General features: G+C 43.2%; 1 protein-coding gene across 1 annotated transcript in view; it reads left to right on the top strand.

Annotated features, from left to right (window-relative positions):
* Window positions 1–18,932, top strand: part of PLCD3 (phospholipase C delta 3) — a 338,775-nt gene that overhangs the window by 244,524 nt on the left and 75,319 nt on the right. The window contains exons 6-8 of the mRNA XM_086923873.1: window positions 15,405–15,606; window positions 16,557–16,701; window positions 18,681–18,833. Of these exons, the coding sequence (XP_086779999.1) occupies window positions 15,405–15,606; window positions 16,557–16,701; window positions 18,681–18,833 (500 nt within the window). The remainder of the gene's footprint in view (window positions 1–15,404; window positions 15,607–16,556; window positions 16,702–18,680; window positions 18,834–18,932) is intronic.

Here is an 18,932-nt window from a genome sequence, read left to right on the forward strand (position 1 = left end):
TCAAAGCTAAAATGTATGAGTGACAGGTGTTATTAATTTGTAATGTGTATTGACTTATTAATCACTGTTGTGCTGATCTAAAAATTTGTCAGACAGTGCCAGCATGTGGTGGACTGTGACTAAAGCCGGAGCTGACAATTAAGTTCTGGTGCCAAGGACCGGAACCCACCCGCTCAAATTAAGCAATGAGCAAGGGTATGCCCAGGCGTGGGTCCCATGCTCACTGTGCCACTGGAACCGAGCTCAACCCAACTGATGCACCCTAATCAGGGCAAAATCGGTCTTGGGTTGCTTCTGTTCTTTTTCAGGGAGGACCTGGCCTGGCCTTTCGGGCTGGACTGCTCCTATTGTGGACGCACCAAGACTACTTTACACAAGACTGGTTGTAATCTGACGTGGCATGGTAGGCAAAAGAGCGATGGTTTGTAATGCTACCCCGAGCGATTGCCAGCAGTCAGACAAATTGCAAGCATCCTTCCCATCGCATTTTGTGTCTTTGGGGTAGCCTAGGAAGTAGCCCTGCTTGCTAGAGGTTGTGGCAGCTGTCACTTTTCCACCTCTTCTTTTTTTTCGAGTAATCATTTTTTTTGGCCCAAGCAAAACAGATTTCATGATCTGACATGAGCTGATGCAACATGATATATTTTCCTTATCATAAAAAATGTAGCCAAAGTAGATCAATGTATATGTATACATTAAAACAATTGTTACTTTAACGAAGGAGGTAAAATGATATCATACTAACTGCATGCAGTACTTGCAGTACGTTACTGAAGGAGCCTCCAATGGGGATTAGTTAGAATCCACCAGCAGTGCACTTGAGCAGAAAAGAATTCCAGGTAATCAGGTTTTAGCACTGCTGCAATTCAACATTTTCAAAGAATTAGCAGGACGTGCTGGAGGTACAGTACGCCTCTGCAAATGCTTCGTGTAGCTAAAGAGTAGCAGGTGGAGGAAGAGGAAATGGCTGGCTTCCATCTCTGCAACGAGACAAAACATAAAGAATGAAGATCTCCCACTGTTCGTAACAGAAGAAGTGAATACCATCGTCTACGTTCTTCGTAGCTCACCATGCCCTATCCACTTTCAAAGTGTATTGTTTGTGAAACTTAAGGATATCTCATACGTACATTGAAGGATAGGTAAACAGGTTGTGGCAGATATTTGAACACACATTCATACAATAGTGATCCGTCGCCTTGCATGGTGTAACAGGGGCACTTCATTAAGTTCAGGTTCTCCAACCCACTGCCCCGGAGCTGTAGGCATTAATGGTGTCTGGACCGGAACACTTACGTTTGTCGGCATGTGTGATCGTGAGCAGCCCCCTGCCCCTCGTTCGACCTGAAGCAGAGGATAATGTGGTAGTGAATCCTAAGGAAGGGTGAAGCTGATCAGTTGTAAAATGTACACACTCATTAATTTCATATTTCTCTATACTAATTCCCACTAATCCTGTTTGGGTTCCGGAGTAGCTTGCTAACTGCAGAAAAATGCTTCGACTCCTCATCAGGTAAAGCAAGCGCTATATAAAACCCTTCCCTCTTCTATCCCTCCACTATCCTTTTTCAATCCAAATAACAAACTCACATGTCCACTGCTCAAATTAAATTCATATCGCCCTATACTAATTCACCACTAATCCTCTTTGCGTTCCAGAGTAGCGTTCTGCTCGACGAAAAAGTTCTTCAACGCCTCGTATGGGGTATTAAGCGCTATATAAATGCAAATACACATGACAATCATTTAAAGCATTCCTGATGTCATTGTCAATGATACAAAATATGAAAACGAGCCCAAGTACAGGACTGCTGGCTGACTCCCTGTGGTGTGGGGTGCTCGGTCACAAGTGTCAGGGGGTCTCCATGGGGTGAGTGTGCCTGATGCAGTCACCATTGAGGACGACTGGAGTCGATGAGTGGCGGGTGACTGTGTCTTTGGCTTCTAAGTGATGAGAGAGTGTGTATGAGAGCCACAGTTCATTCCTACCATGGACGTGACCGTGTAGCATGAGCGTAAGGTTAGGCAGCACTCTACTTCAAAGAGGCTGCACAGTGGGAAATAATGCTTCAAGCAGTGGATCAGGTGCTGCAGGGGGTTAGGCACCAGGCCTTGGTAGCCCTCCACAGCGCGTGTGTCAGCAGCACTGGACTCATAGCACTGCAGCTAATTTGCATGCAGTCTCCGAGTGCTGTGCTTTGTTGGGGTGGTTGCAAAGATGGCGGCTATGAAGAGGCAGCACTCGTTTTTGGAGAGCAATAAGGGATGAAAGAAGCATACAGGGATGAGGTTTGCCATTGTGAAACTCTCTGCTTCCTCTTCTTAAAGCACTGCTGCAACACTGTATCCTTCGTGAGCAGTGGTCTTCAAAGGTTTTAATGCCGCGCCTCCCAGTGAAAAAAAATATCACCACCGACCCCCAAATGTTTCACAATTATTCTATTTAATTTGCCACGTTTAAATATGTCTAGACTTATTTAAGCATTGTAGTTAAGTTCTGTGAATATAAAAAATGCAATCAAAAACATAATTGGCAAACATACTTTTCTGGTCAGGCAGGCCTTACTGTAAAAGTATCCACAGTGTGAATATTAGAAATGTGGTGGGGGTTTGAAGAATATTTGAAATCCCTTCCCTTTATGTCACCTTCTCCCAGCCAGGATATAAATGGCAATCGATGTTAGTCATGGCCTATTAATGAGCGGCTTTCTGCTTAAAACAAAGCACAGTTATCAGTATAATGCTTCTTTTGGCCAGAGCCTGGTGCCCCCCGGGATCAATTTAGGCCCCCCTAGGTTGCCCATCCCCCAGTTTGAAGACCCCTGCCCTAGGGGCACACACCCAAGCGTTCATGCTACACCATAGCAGTGTGTGGCCCTGCGCGTCATGATGCAAGGAATGTGCTGAAATACTCCTAATGATTGGAGAAGGATGCTGATGATCAAGCACTAGCATCAGCAGTATACAACTCTGAATCACTACAAGCCATCAATTTGCCACAAGAAAATCATTAATGGGAAAGGGGAGAAGGCAACAGTCTCAGAGATGAATGATTCCTGAAGCCGCTGAAGTTAGTAAACTGTGGCTTGCAACACGGAGATGGAGAGTTCATTTTTGTACTCAAGTTAAATTGTATTAAAATGGAATAATGACGATGAAAAAATTGTCTAAAGTGCTCAAGAATGCTATACATCCACGCATTGTAATTTAAAGTTTCTTATTCTTTGAAGTTATGTAGAGTAATGGCATTTTCACGTTATCTCAATCAGCCCTACAGATATTGATGACTTTATCTTCTCCAATAACAATGATACACACACATTCTTTTACTTCCAGTTGACGTGATCATCTTTCCACAACAGAATCGAATCTTTGACTGTCTCTCTGGCATCAGCCATTGGATGGCCCTCTAGTCACTAATGCTGTACTCCTCCAAAACTTAGATTATCTATTTCCTTGCTTCCACACGGTGCCCAGCTGTCTCCAGGTCATTGTGGATACTGTTCCCAGTCCTGGGTTTTTGTGTGATAGCCTAATGCATTCTGGGTATTGTAGTCTTGTTTTGCTTCCATTGAACCAGTAAGAATAACACTCAGGAAATCGATGATTTGCAGGTGAAAAGTTCAGACTGTGTCCATAATGACCATGAGTGAGGTGGTCACACTACTCTTCGTTGCCCCTTTCTTCCACAAATCTAGGAGTTTTATTTATTTCCAGAAGGCCCCTGAATGGCTAATATCGTCCACCTCTACCACAACAAAGGTCAAACTTCTCAACATCAGGAAACTACGCAATCACTTTCCATTCCTCGATTCCCCCCTGATCAACACTCTAGTGAATAACAGAATGGATCATTTAAGCTGCCCTTTGCCAGCTAAACATGTCTTCTCACCTCTAGACAAGTCATCAACAGTGCCATTTACATGGCCTTTTAATGATTGTCGCAAGTATTTTCTCATGTGACCTGGGTTTATGACAAAACAGAGTCTGGTCGCTTATTTTCTGAATTTGATCTAAAGTAAAATAGCTTTTTGTCATCTTTTGCCGTTTCTGGTTGTCTAGAAACATTTACAAAAATGATTGAAAGTAGAACTACATTCAACCCATCATGTACTTTACCTGCTCAACTCTTATTGAGTGCACAGGCAAAGAGTGTGCTGCCCTACCAGAGAGAGTCCTGGGTGATAAAAGCTTTTGATCGCCTGTTTGTTTATCACTAGTTTTCTCCTTCTGTGAAGAGCACTAGTTTGTGGGCTGGAATTAGAACACACCATTTCTCAATTAAAAAATACCTAATGTCACTGTTAGCCACCCAATATCACACTGCCCTTACAAATCTACATACAAACATCATGTCCATAACTTTGTAAGCACGATGCAATATGAGCACTTCACAGCAATTCGTCACACTATCCCTCCAGGCAGGTTGCCACTCTTGTCTGGCTAGAGAGACACCTACGACTAGCTATTGCCTCAACATTCCAGGCTTCTCCCGACTTTGGCCAAATATTAAGGCTTTATTATCTCACTACCCCATTACACCTCTTCCATTTGATGTGTGCTTTATCATCAAAACTCTCTCATTGGATGTGTGCTCCGTAAGCACACCTCTCTCATTGGTTGTGCGCTCCCTTAAGCTGTCACAATCTCTTTATTGGCCGATTGACTGTTCCTTGGATGGCTGATTTGATATTCCTTTTATTTTTGCCTTTCTTGTATCCCTACCCAAAACCCTCTGAGGTTACCATGTGGAAGTATAAATAGCTTACAATAAATGAAGCCCTAGTTAGCATTGAAATTAGTTTGTGTTGCTGAAAAATGCGGCTTTGACCTGCCTTCACTACTGACCAACCCATGACACATTTTTCTTACAAATCTACGTAAACCATCGTATCCATGTTATTTATTGACACTCACTACAAAATTATGTGTCCCACAGCAAATCGAGACCCACTGTTGCTATAAGTGATACTCTATGAGACATTTGGTAGAAGATCCCTAAATATGCAGGGTTTCTAAAAAAAGAAGAAAATATTCGATGCAGGTTTCTGTCTTCATGAGAAAGGCAGTCTTTTGACTACCTGGTCATCCTTCCTTACATCCCCGTCCCCCATTCCAGAGATTGTTCATCAGGACGGAAATGGTCGTGAACCAAAATGTTATCCCCATTGGCCTTTCTTGGCAAAGAGGCCCATCCATGAATGTGTGTTTGTCAGAATGAGGGTGAAGGCCTGCATCAAGCCTTAACTTAGAGAACAGGAGAACGGAAAGTACAGAGGGAGGGTGAGGAAAGAGGACCAAAGGGGAGAGAGCATGGAATTAAAGTTGTGAGAATCAACAAAAGAAAAGGAAACACAGGAGGAGAAAAAAAAACAGATTAGTCGAGTGAAAGAAAAGCGAGAAAAAAGGACGTGACAGAGTGCGACGAGGAGAGTATGTGTGTCTGAAGGCTCTGTTCCCCCAGCCCAACATCCGTCACTAAATCTGCTGCTAGAAATACGCATCTGCTTGTAGCAAGGGCACAACACTGTACAATGTACTGAGACTGCTAATTGCCGCTTTAATAGATAAAGAGAGCTTTAGCTGCTGAAAAGAAGATGCCGACCCAGCTGGTGGGGAACCGAAGGAAAGTGTTTAGATTTTAGATGACTGGATAATGACGGATCTGCATCCCAGAGGAATCTCCAAGTTCTTCTCAATCAAGAGGGCCGACAGGATACCGGCCATGCCACATCTCCAGGTGCACCTCTTAGGACAGTCTTATTTCATCTGCTCAGCTAGCGAAACAGAGATATGATGCCAGGAGATTAGCCATTGTAAAAATGCGGGTGTTACACAGATGCCTAAATCTAGTTCAGTGGAGAATGTGCCCATCCTGTGCAAAATACTCACTGAACTGAAGTCAGCAGTGATTAGCATAGTATGGTGGAAGAGAAGATGCAGAGTGAAGATGGGGATTGTGCAATGCACATATGAGCGAGAGGGGCTCCGAGGCCCAGACCTTGAGGCATACTACCAGGCTTCATAGCTGCAGTTCATGGGAGTGGTATAGCGGAGAAGAGGCCACAGAGAGAGAGCTACTGAGGGTACAAAGTCACAGAGTGAGATGTCCAGACAGATGCTTTTGGGAGACACCCCATCCGATAACAGAGTGGATAACACAAATGACATTACATGCATGGTGGAGCTTATATGGTTCAAGATTGGTTCGCAGTTTGCCCTACTCCCAATTACTTCCGGTCTGGGACATCCCTGATTTTGAGCACTTACACGTGGAACTTAATGTGAGACGCTGGAAGGAGGGTGGGTGCCGATTGACAGGAGACTTATATGCCAGTGGTCAGCTAATTACATAGGAGCACATGCAAAAGAAATGTTTCAATTGAGAGACCGCATCATAGGACAATCTGGAGAGGGAAACGAAGAACACTGCACCTTGGCCACGCGGACACTAATATAGCAGCTAGATGAGGGCACATGGGTGATAGCCCGTATGTGTCAGGTGACACCCACAGACACACGTGCATGCCCACTACGTGCGAGACAGAATAGGTAGGCGGATTGCAGCGAGCCCTTCCAGGATGCACACTGGCAGAAGGCATTAACTCTTATTAAACAAGCATTAGCAAAGCCAATAGGTCTCGCCTATGCAGGTGCTGCATGCTTTGGCAATGTGTTTTAGCCATGTTGTACACCAGTGTGGCTGCTGCTCGGTAAACACCTATTATCCCCAATCTTTCTTTCCGCATACCATCACTCTGCATACTTTTATAACGAATCTACTATCACTCCGCAATGCCATTATAACGCGTGACATTACATTTTATATGCTTTTACCACGCTTACATTTACAACGAAATTCGTTGTAAATGCATGAATGGTAAAAGCATTTTTTTATATGTTAGGATAGGGTAAGTATGGGGTATATTTTTTGGGGGTACAGGGGTATTTTTAAGGTTCAGGGCTAGGTTTGGATTTAGGGTTTTTTTTAGGGTTCAGGGCTAGGTATGGGTTTTGGGGTACAGGGGTATTTTTAGGGTTCAGGGCTAGGTATGGGTTTTGGGGTACAGGGGTATTTTTAGGGTTAAGGGCTAGGTTTGGGGTTTAGGGGTATTTTTAGGGTTCAGGGCTAGGTATGGGTTTTGGGGTACAGGGGTATTTTTAGGGTTCAGGGCTAGGTTTGGGGTGCAGTGTGATTTTTAGGGTTCAGGGCTAGGTTTGGGTTTTGGGGTACAGGGGTATTTTAGGGTTCAGGGCTAGGTTTGGGTTTTGGGGTACAAGGGTATTTTTAGAGTTCAGGGCTAGGTTTGGATTTTGGGGTACAGGGGGTATTTTTAGGGTTCAGGGCTAGGTTTGGGTTTGGGGTACAGGGGTATTTTTAGGGTTCAGGGCTAAGTATGGGTTTTGGGGTACAGGTGTATTTTTAGGGTTCAGGGCTAGGTATGGATTTTGGGGTACAGGGGTATTTTAGTGTTCAGGGCTAGGTTTGGGTTTTGGGGTGCAGGGTGTTTTTTTTAGGGTTCAGGGCTATGTTTGGGTTTTTGTGGTGCAGGGTGTATTTTTAGGGTCAGGATGGGTTACTGTTTAAGGGTGCTCGGGTATTTTAAGGAGTAAGGGTGGGTTATGATTATGGGGTGCAGGGGTATTTAAAGGGACCAGGGTGGGATTACTTTTTAGGGTGTACAGGGTAATTAAAAAAAAAAAAAAAAAAATATATATATATATATATATATATATATATACATAAAATATATATATTTTATAGATGCAGTTGTCTGGTGGGTTGGTAAAAGAGAAAGCAGAGGTTGAGGTAGGAAGGTCCAATGTTGTGGAGGGCCTCGAATGCGTGGGTAAGCAGTGTTTCTGAATAGGGAGCTAGTGCAGCTCTCTGAGGTGAGACGAGATGTGGGTGTGTCGAGAGAGGTCGAGGATGAGTCTGGCAGCGGCGTTCTGAATGGTCTGGAATCTCTTTGTAAGTTGGGGTGGGATTCCTGCATAGGGTGCATTACCATAGACCAGCCTGCTCGTTATGAGGGCTTGAGAGATGGTGCATCTGGTCGTTTGGGGTAGCCACTTGAAGATCTTACACAGCATTCATAGGATTAGGAAGCAAGAGGTGGCGATGGCGTTTACCTGAGTTTCAAGGGAACTACTTTGTGTATGGATATGACCCTTGTGAAAGAGAAGAACGCTGCCACTCACAATGAAGTAAGCCATTGGCTGGAGTGGGCTGATCAAATACCCCATGCTGTGTGTTATGGTAGGTGGAAGAAAAATATGAATGACACAACAAATGGCTGACACCCCCTATGAGTGAATTATATATAATTCTATTGAAATCAAAAAAATGTGACTAACACCCAAACTAAAAAAAAGGCTAAAATTAGGATGCAAGAGAAAAGACATAGAAAGGAGTAAGATAAGGGAAGAGAGGGAGGACGACAAGAATGAGGAAGAAAGGAAACAAAGAAGGAATCACAGAAGGAAGTTATGGAAAGGTAAAAGAAGAATGATTGAAGGAGATATAAAGATAAAATAAATTAGGTGAGTGATGTAGGGACCTGAAGATTGGATGGATCGAGGGGGAAGGAATGAAAAGGCAACAAGAAAGGAAGGAAAGAAGGAAGAAAATATTTAGTGAGAAACATTGCAGTCTGAAGGAACGATGAATGGATAGATAGAGTTGGGCTAACATTGATGGGCAAACATACGAAGGACATTAGCTCATACAAGTAAGTGCAGGACATGTGTAGAAACATAAAAAACTAAAAAGAACGAGAAAATAAAATAACAACACATATATAAAAACAGGTACTGATAGAGGCAATATTTTTTTTCTATAATGAAAAGAGTTTACAATGCTTCACTAAGACGCACAGCACATGTACAACACTGGAAGCAGTGGAAAAATAACACACAGGTAAAGCATTGAAACAGCAAGACATAGTTCACTCAATCTCACAGCAGGTAAATCACAGGCAGCAGCAGTGCAAGCTTTTCTGACACACACAGAATAAGTACATCATGTATTTTAGTTAATTGCGGAAATATTGAACAAAACAGTAATTGGAGCACCAAACCCCTTTTGCACCACATTATCTGGTGCACATTTGCTTATGCAGTAACATATGTTTTGAAGCAAACATGTCTTAGAAATGGTTTTGTACTCAATGTCTGACTAGGTAAATGTTGTTAATCATTTAAAACTTGTATCCATTTGTTATTTCAACCAAACTGCAATTTCTTGCCAATTTAACACCGAAAAGCCAGAGCAGACACTGTGCTGCTTAGATTTTGCACAATATGCAAGGTGGTGCAACAAAAGCGATGGTCCCCCTTTTACCACCAAGTGCTGTGAGCAGGCACCCAGGATGTAATCATTCAGACACACAAATCATGTACAGCATGGGCAGCATCAGTGAAAGATCCTCTCACATACACAGAACACATGCACCACAAGCCACAACAGTGTATATGTTTCTTGTCCTGGAGTATGGCGGAGTTCTCCTATTGGATAACCTTATTTTAGGTCAAGAACAGGACGAGGAGAGAATACTTTGCCTGTGTGCCACGCAGAGGCAAAGGGGCTGTCAGGGAGCAAGAGGTGGCGCACAGTCAGCATACCTCCGCAGGGCAACTCCTAAAAGGGGGTTAATGCTAGTGGCTACTATGACATCTGAGACATCATCCTAAAGACAACATATAAAGGCACAGATGGTCTGACCCATGGCAGGTGCGGGATAGCGTGTGCCCTGCGTGACGGGCATTAGGTGTATTAAGGTGCACTGACCGGCCCACCTAGTTAAAGGTGTACCGTGGCACAAACCATGGGAGTGCATCCTATACATAATATCGCCCGGTCTTGTATTGTGTCTAGAGAAGAAGTGTACTTTGAGCAACAAGTACACACGTGGTTGGAATTACTAGTAGAAACACTTAAGGGTATAGCTACAAAGAAGTGATGGAGCACAACTTTAGCCTTCTTGGCTTAACGCCGCTCTCCATCACTTCTGAAATGCAGAGCTGCACAGTATTTACAACAATACGGTGCAGCCCTACGTTTCCCCCTGCGATGGTGCTAATTACAGCTGCCTAGAGCCAAAGCAGTATAGTGCAAGGGTGCCTGCATTGGGGTGCATAATATAAACATATGGTATCCCAACTGGTATTATTTAAAGAAAATTACAGCCGATATGTTAAAAACGTTATCAGAAAGGAAAAAGGAGACTCATTCTTAGTTATAAATGTGCTCATGGCATCATATTTATCCAAAACAGGATTTCGACAGGTTACAGTTGCATTGGGGTGCAGGCACCCTTCCCTTCCTGCAGGTGTCCTTTCCTGCACATAAACAATCTTAAATGGCGATTTATAATTCTATGTTTTCTGCTTTGTGCAGCATGCATAGAAGTTGCAACTCGTCATTTTAAACATGATTGTTTATGTGCAGGAAGAGACACCTTCTTGCACATAAACAATCATTCATGGCGATTTGCTGTTTCTATGTGTGCCGCATAATGCAACTCACATAGAAACTGTAAAAATGAGGAGATATAAAGCATTTCTCCTCGTTGCGCCATGTTAAGATCATGCTTTTTTGGTCTAAATTTTGGCTCTGCCCCATATTTACGCCAGCCTTGTAAATATGGGACAGCGTTAAAATAAATGGGTGTTGTGATGGATAACCCACAGCAACACCCATTGTCCACCCCTTCTACGTTAAGTGAAAGAGGGTGTTATTTGGAAGGCACCGTTAAGCCACTTAACCTGGCTTAACACAGCTTTGTAAATAAGGTGAAGCCCGTATAGCCATAGGAACGTCAAAGAAAGGGACATTCCTGTGATGATAGGGGCTTGTAAATACGCCCCGTATTTGCTAGCGCGATAAAAAGTGGACAGCAAAGGAAGAATTTATTTAGCTGTTTTTGCAAGGAAAAAATGCCTCATATTCCAACACATTTTTACACCCTGCTGACGCATTGATTTGCATAAAACAGGATCACTACGCCATGTTCCAACATGGCATGTTTTTTTTACTTTCCCCTCCCAGGATCTGTTTTCTTGGAATGCATATGCAATAGCTTTCACCTACTGACAAAATACACTGCTGCGCATCACGTTAAACTTTGAAGACAGCGTAGATCAGAGCGTGTTAGGTACAAGGGTCTTAACTGCCATTGGTGAAGTGTCTCTTTGAGGAAGCCTCCCTTTGGAGCCAACATTTGCACTCTTTAATTCCTTACCCACCTACTTTCATTTAGTTGAAGTTAGGCCTCAGCCCCTTCATTTCCCACAATACCTTTCCCTCTTACCCCAGTCTCTCTTCCATACTCTTCACCTTAGACTGGGAAAACTCTCATTAGATACGATTTGACCACATAACGTATTGTTATGTACCAGGGGCGGTCCCTCTATTGGGGCGTGGGAGCTGCATCCCTGTGTCTAGTACCAGCATTAAGTATAAAAATTAATGGTTTTCAATTAGTCAGCACCTCTGCTGCTGTGCTCGTTTTCAGCCACTCTGCGAGGGTATGGGCGCGACTTAAGGACTGTAGGCTGAGCAGAGAAGCAGACAAGTATTGAAGTGTGCATGTCAAGTTGGACAGGTACCCTACTGTGTCCAACCTGACATGCTCACTTGAGGCTTCTTCCTACCTGCGCATGTTAAAGAGCCAGGGAATAAACACTGCAGCTCCCTGTCTCCTAAGGAGCGTATGGCTCGCCTGCCCCTGCCAATCCAGGTGGTCCTCTCACACTGTTTACTAGCACAAATAGGAAGGGAGCAGCAATCGTCTGGATTGGCTACTGAGCAGAAGGAGACATGCGTAGTCATTGGGAGCCTCATTTATGAAAAGTGACGCATTGCTGCGTGAAAACAGCGATGTGTCACTTTTCATTGCGCCTTCCCTGTGACATGCTGGATGTGTCATATATACAGTATGACGCATCATGTTGCAAGGAGTTACAGATACATAAGTATTTCTGACGTATCTGTAGGTGCAAAAATGATGCGTTGCTGGAGTGTCTCACAAAAGTGACGCAACTTCAGCAATGGGTCATTTCACATGGGCAAGTCTAATTTCAAATGTGCCTGCGTCAGTCTTATGCCTCCTGTGAGGCAGGCATAAGATATTGACGCATTTGCGTCCTAGACGTGGCGCAATGAAATCTCATATTTGACTGCGTCACTTCTACAAGGCTTACTTACGTCAGAATGCCCACCCTGCATACATTATACCTGTCGCAGCTATAATGTGGCACAGGGGTTTATAAAGTGCCGCATCTACCTAGATGCGTCACTTTGTAATTATGATGCAACATGATGCATTTTTTATTCCGAGGGGGCGTCACAAAACCGGCGGCCCAAAAGTAACACAAGAGCTCATAAATAAGCCCCTGAGTCTCCGCACATAGGAAGCAGTGTGGGCTGAGAGCTTGAGAGAGCATGACCAATCACTGTATGGCATCATTTTGAAATCATGCAGTGATTGGCCAGTTTCCTTATGTCCCGCCTGTCTTCTGTGTTAGCTGAGCGCTAGAGTGGAGAGTGTGTTTTCCGCACTGGTGTCTATACTTGGAGCGGAGGCCTACCTTCACAAGAAGTCTGCTCTAAATCCAGGCCCGCTGGTCATCAGCATGTTTTCAAGGTACCAGCAATTGATTTGCCACTCATACATAGATTAAAAAATAAATCCAGCCTGCATGCTCAGAAAACCGTAAAGAAGTGACAGTTGAATTTTGTTTTCTCTTCGGATGGAGTCAGTTCTGTTTCTCTCGAGGATCTCGGTAGGACTGGAGCGGGCACATCTTTGTTGCTCTCTGTCTACGTTTCCAGCCTCCACTTTCCCCTCTCCCTGAATTCTTTATAACACAGCCTCGAATATTAATCTACTGAGCACACACTTCTTTTCCAAAATAAATCATGATGTCTCCTCTTTGTGGGCAATGAAATGCTGATAAAGCTGGCACTATCTACTTATCGGCGTTTCACTGCTCACAACAAGCAGCTATCATGATTATTCCAGGAAATAAGTGTGTGCTTGATATACTGCCTGATGCAAATATAAAAGTACAGGAGAAAGTGGAAGCTATAAGCAATCAATGCATTCTTTGGTAAAGTCGACCTTGCGTTTCTCATGTTAAAGAAACACAATTGAAAAAACATCCTGGCTTGACACTTTCATTGATGACAGCATTGGGTCTTGATCTACCAGACGCACACTCATTACCCGAAATGAATCATGACTGCTGCTCGACGGTAATGACAGTATTTCAGAAACCGGCGTTTCATTGCCCAAAATGAGAAATCATCATGATTTATTTCGGTAAATAAGTGTGTGCGTTAGTAAATGAAGGATGGTTCCAGGCTGCCTGGTGCAAATATAAAACACATTTGGAACGAACAGGAAGCCGCCATGGCAAATGAATGTCCTCTGGCTTGATCCCCATAAAAAAAACCTCTGCCCTTTTGGGCCCACTAGCCTCCAAAGCTTACCCCATGAATTCCGGATGTAGCATTACTGCTTACAGAAGAGCCATGGGCACAAAAAAGGGCATCATCCTCTTTGTATCAGATCCTATGGTGACTGATGGTAACTTCAAGAAAGTAATGCCCTCTAACAGTCACAGAATTTAGGGGCATATTACCAAGCAATAGCGATAATTATCGCTATTGCTTGGTTAGAGACAAAAATGTACCGCTGAGCTGCGGCGATTTTTATCACAGATAAACCTTGGTATTACCAAGGTTTATCGCAAATGCGATAAAAATCGTCCGCAATGCATGAATATCGCTGAAAAGTCAGCGATATTCATGCATTACTGAGCTAATGCTCTTAGCCATGTTATCCACCTCCCATTGGATAACATGGCTAAGAACTGCTCAGGGCAGGTGTTAGCTTTTGGAGATATTTGTGCTTAGCGCGAATATCTCCATAAGTTGGTAATAGGAGATAGCGATGTTAGCGACTGTTTCCAGTCGCTAACATCTTGGCACGCCCACTTTGCATGTCATTAGTGATAAATATCACTGACATGCAAAGTGGGGCCCAAGATGGTCGCTATCTCCTATTAGCTGTCACTAACTGGTGTTAGCGACAGCTAGGTAATAGGGAGATAATTTTATCTCCGCTTTCTTGGCTTTTAAAGCCAAAAAAGCGGGGATAAACCCCCTTGATAATATGCCCCTTAGACTCTGGAAGACTGCTAGTAATGCCTGCATCTCACTTCGTAGTTCCTCAAAATAATTGCAGAAGGCATGGTTGGACCTGGACGGAAAATAAGCTGTGGGGCGGGGATCAGAATTACAGTGGACTCATTACTCAGTTAATAGCTAAAAAAACAGGGGTTGGAGGGGGGCTAGGTTTTCAAATTAGGGCAGTATTTTTTTTTTACAAGGTAGGGGAGAGAACATTTATGCTTGCTGTATGCAATGTTTCTCTTAATATCCGGGAAATCAAATGTAAAAACTGGCCTGCTAGACCTTAGGGGGTAGTTTTTAATGTGTTTAAATATTTCAACACTACATGTTCATAATTGCTTTTCTTGCTTTCTCAAATTTGCTTTAAAATACTCTATTTGCCACTCCTTTTTTTTTTATAACATTTTCTCACGGGGAAGACCCTCAACCCCACCCCAAACCCAGTTTATGTCACTCTGGCTCCCTCACAATGCAACACCCATCCCCCAACTTTTACGCTGACCTCTTTCAAATGTCACCTGCCGCCACTATAATGTACCGTTCTTGCTTGCTGCATACGCAACAGCAAGGCCACTGGAATTATGTAGCAGGGAAAGACCAAACTATGCAGCAGGGTTGACTAAATTATGTGGCAAGAAACACCAAATTTGTCGGCTATTGCTGCATATTTTGAAGCACCATTACTTCATTATTTTGCTATTTTACTCATTAATACTGTGTGACCAAATGTTTCACAACATAAAAATCAGTTTAACACCTAAATACAGGAATTAGCAACTGAAAGGTGATCAGTATGTGCGACAAAAGACCTTACACATTAGTGGTGGCGTCTCAAAGTATTTGGCGCCATAAACATTTAAACATGGTGCATTTTATGCAACAATTCTGCCTTTTTTGAGTCCCATGTTGCTACACCACTGGTCACTAGGGTTGTGAGTTGTGTCCTGCAGCAATGGGCTCCAGAGCCCATCACCTGTGTTGCTCATGCATAGAAATGTCCATGACCCAGGGCACCTTGCTTTCCCTGGAACTGCCCAGGCATAGGGGCCCTTCAGCAACACTAGCTGAAGGAGTTATCAAGTTTTCCAACACACAGAAGCAGGATTCCTCGCTGATCCTAGTGTACTTGTATTTCATTTGTTAGCACTGTTACCATACACTACGAAGCGAAACAAACCAATGAAATACACTCTTTTCTGTTCAGCCAAGCAGCACGATCTGATGATGCAGGACGGCTTCATGATGTACCTGCTGTCCCCGGAGTCTGACATCTTCAACCAGGCGCATGCCAGCATCTACCAGGACATGAGCCAGCCGCTCAGCCACTACTTCATCTCCAGCTCCCACAACACCTACCTCACCGACAATCAACTTGGTGGCGCGAGCAGCACAGAGGCGTACATCAGGTCTGTAGTAGCATAAGAAACCTGTTTGATGGATCCAGTGAGAACTAAGTAAAAGACTAGCACAGGTCAGAGCCCCAAAGTCTAAGTACAGGTTTTCAACAAAACCAGTACTCAGACAGAATGAAGGCTGTGGTCATCAAGGGAGTGCAGACAGATGAGCCCAAAAGGGTTGAACAGAGGTAGACTGCTATAGGCTGCGCTATCGTGACATACGAGTTCATAGGCAACTCATGCCTGACATTTGACAGACTCTCGCTAAAGCACTACTGACCTTTCAAAATATTAGCTGGTAAGTCTCATTGTTAGAGACAGACTGGCCCACGATGGCGAAAGGTTAGTAGGGTACTGGAATCACTGTGATCAGTCTCTCCCTCTGCCCCAGCTTTCATGAGGCCCTACCAGCTGAGTCTTTGCTAGTTTTTCCAATAGTCTAATCCATGGTTTCCTGATCAAGCAGTGCATGCATGCTCTTTCAAGGAGGTTGACTCATTGATAATTTTGAACATTGGACGTACTCGTCCTGGCCCTGACCAGTCCGCCATTAGAATTTTAAAGGCACTCTTCTGATGCAAAGAGAAGCAATGGCAGAAGCACCGTGCAAAAACACAGCACTGTAGACCTAGTTTTATAGGGCTATGCACATATCATCACAATATGCCAACAGTTTAAAGTGTAATTCCCTTTGTATAAAAGTATCAAGGGATCCTAGCTGGTTTGTCTGGCTGTGGAGGTCAGTTGACAACCGTGTCCCAAGCTTCTGGTGGTAATGATAAAAGCTAATAATCAAGAAAGCAACTCGTTGTTTTAAAGTGTTGGAAGAGCGGAATAATCATCCGTCACATGTGGCTGCTCTGAGAAAGGTAGTGCTGTGCATTTTTGGGGGAACATTTGGTAAATCATGTTTCTGTTTAATACTACCACTGGTAATTGAGGGTATATTTTGTTTGTAGAGCTCTTATGAATGGATGCCGCTGTGTAGAGCTCGATTGCTGGGAAGGGCCGAATGGAGAGCCGATCATCTATCATGGCCACACTCTGACCTCAAAAATCCTCTTCAAAGACGTCATTCGAACCATTCGAGACTACGCCTTCAAGGTGAAACTCTTTTCTGTCTTAGAAACTATTAGCACTAATGAATGTCTAAGTCACCCTTTTTAAAGAGGAAACATGAAGCAGACTGAAATTAGAAGACCACCCAAACCAAGAATGTTGAGAAAATGAGCTTTCTAAAAGTTTATGAATCATATTCTATGGAACTAAATCTTAAAAATCGTTGTCATTGGTCTTCTTGCTGTACATCAGGTAGCAGTCAGTATTTTGCTATATTAAACATTCAAAACTAGTGAATGATCCAAGTGCACTTGATTTTTGGTGTGTATAGCATTATTCAGGGGTAAAGGATGGTGGCTAAAGGAGTTGAATCTTTTATTGATGAAATTTAGATCTACATCATGAACACCATGTGTGACAATAGTAGTACATCACATTTTGTCCATTGGCCTCCAAGAAGTGAGGGTAGCATGTGCAGTCGTGGTGACCAAACCTCCAGCCAAAGTGCAAGCAGTTTGCAAGAGGGTGAATCAGTGTTGTAAGACCTGGTTGCAAAGAAGGAGAGACCATGAAATGTCATTGGTTGTATCTCTACACGTATTGAGCACAGATCACTTTTTTAATCTATGGGTGAGAGGCTCTGTCTAATACTGCAGTCAAACAATGGGGCTTTCCATTTACCCCTCCCACCACTGACACACTAGTTTGGTCATTTCAGAGAACTCTCAGGTCCTCCCATTTTAAACAGAACTTTAGAATGGATTAATCCATGACAAAACCCTCCAGAATGAAAAACTTTGAAGCTAGTGTTGGTATTACAGTGCAGGGTTTAGCTTGATTGTGAGAACATTTCTACGTGTCACCTGGGCCTGTGTGGGATTGACATTTGGTGGCTATACATTACCATCCAGGAAAGCCCTTTAAAAGTAGGAAAGATCTCTGTCAAAGTCTTGAAGGACATTCACCACAGCCATAATATCGAGGAATATCACTGTCTGGTCTCATCAGAGACAATCTCAAATTGGAGATAGAGACATGTATCCAGACATTAATAGATTGGGCTCAGTAGACAGTATCCAGTGCTGCCAGATATCTCCACATATACACAGAAATGCTACCAATACTCCTACAGGACAATCTAAGGTACCCCTTTCAAATGTGATGATCTGTGGGTCTCAAAGAGATTTCAAAATGCCGTAATGCAAGGGGCAATTTCAGTACTTTCTTGTGATGAACCAAAATGTTAATAGTTCTCCTCCAACCTCATCTATGCAGGGGCACCTGAAACTTTGATTCAGAACTGGTACTCATTTTTACTTGTGCTCTCAGAGAATCCAGTATTGCAATCGGGTGTTAAAGATCTGTTTCTCGAGTCGAGTTGAGAATACGTCAGATTCTAGTTAAGAACTGAAACATTTTTGCTTATGATTCTAAGGAAGACTGTCCAATATAGAAGGAGGGATTCACATCTAAGATTTTTAATAAAACCATCAACAATGTCACCTTCAAGGTGTGTGGCCTCATTATTCTTGAAAAAAGAGCCAAGAAATATACTTTGAAGATAAAAAACATATGCTGAAAGCCCAATTAGCACCCTAACTACTGTGGTCAAGGTAGAAAACAGCATCTTGAAGGTTCAAGGTCCTGAAATGTTTCCATTAAATACTACTAAAGACTGACACTGCTAAGGTTGGAGGTGTCTGTCTGCAGATAATTCAAAGATTAAGAAAGTAAACATTAAAAGTGATCTTGTCATAGTTTCAAGTCTTACCCAGTGATGCTAGCCCAGATGAAAGTCGCAGTCAGAGACAGTTGTTGTACATACTTATCGCCAGAGAGTGGATTGCAAATACATCACTGGTAGAAATGTTTTTTTGTTGTAAAGTGGGGAAACCAACAAAGGTAGTGTTATATCTCATACGTGTAACATTTAATAGTATAAATAGCATTTCACATGAGGTAATGACTTTCAATATCTTTGTCCCTTACAGTTGTCTTAACAACATGTCTATTTGTCTCTTCAGCACTCTCCATATCCAGTTATCCTCTCCCTGGAAAATCACTGTGGACTGGAGCAGCAAACTACATTAGCCAGGCATCTGAAGACCATTCTAGGGGACATGTTAGTAACTCAAACCATTGATGGCAAAGAGCCTCAGGAACTGCCAGCCCCCGAGGTAAGTTGTGCTTTGTCTTTTTAAGGGCACGCGGGTACCAATATAGGCAGATTCCCAGTCTGCTTCTCAGTCTTTGATTCACATAGATCTGTTGTCTTG

Source organism: Lissotriton vulgaris, chromosome 5, assembly GCF_964263255.1.
Source record: "Lissotriton vulgaris chromosome 5, aLisVul1.2, whole genome shotgun sequence".
NCBI lineage: Eukaryota > Metazoa > Chordata > Amphibia > Caudata > Salamandridae > Lissotriton > Lissotriton vulgaris.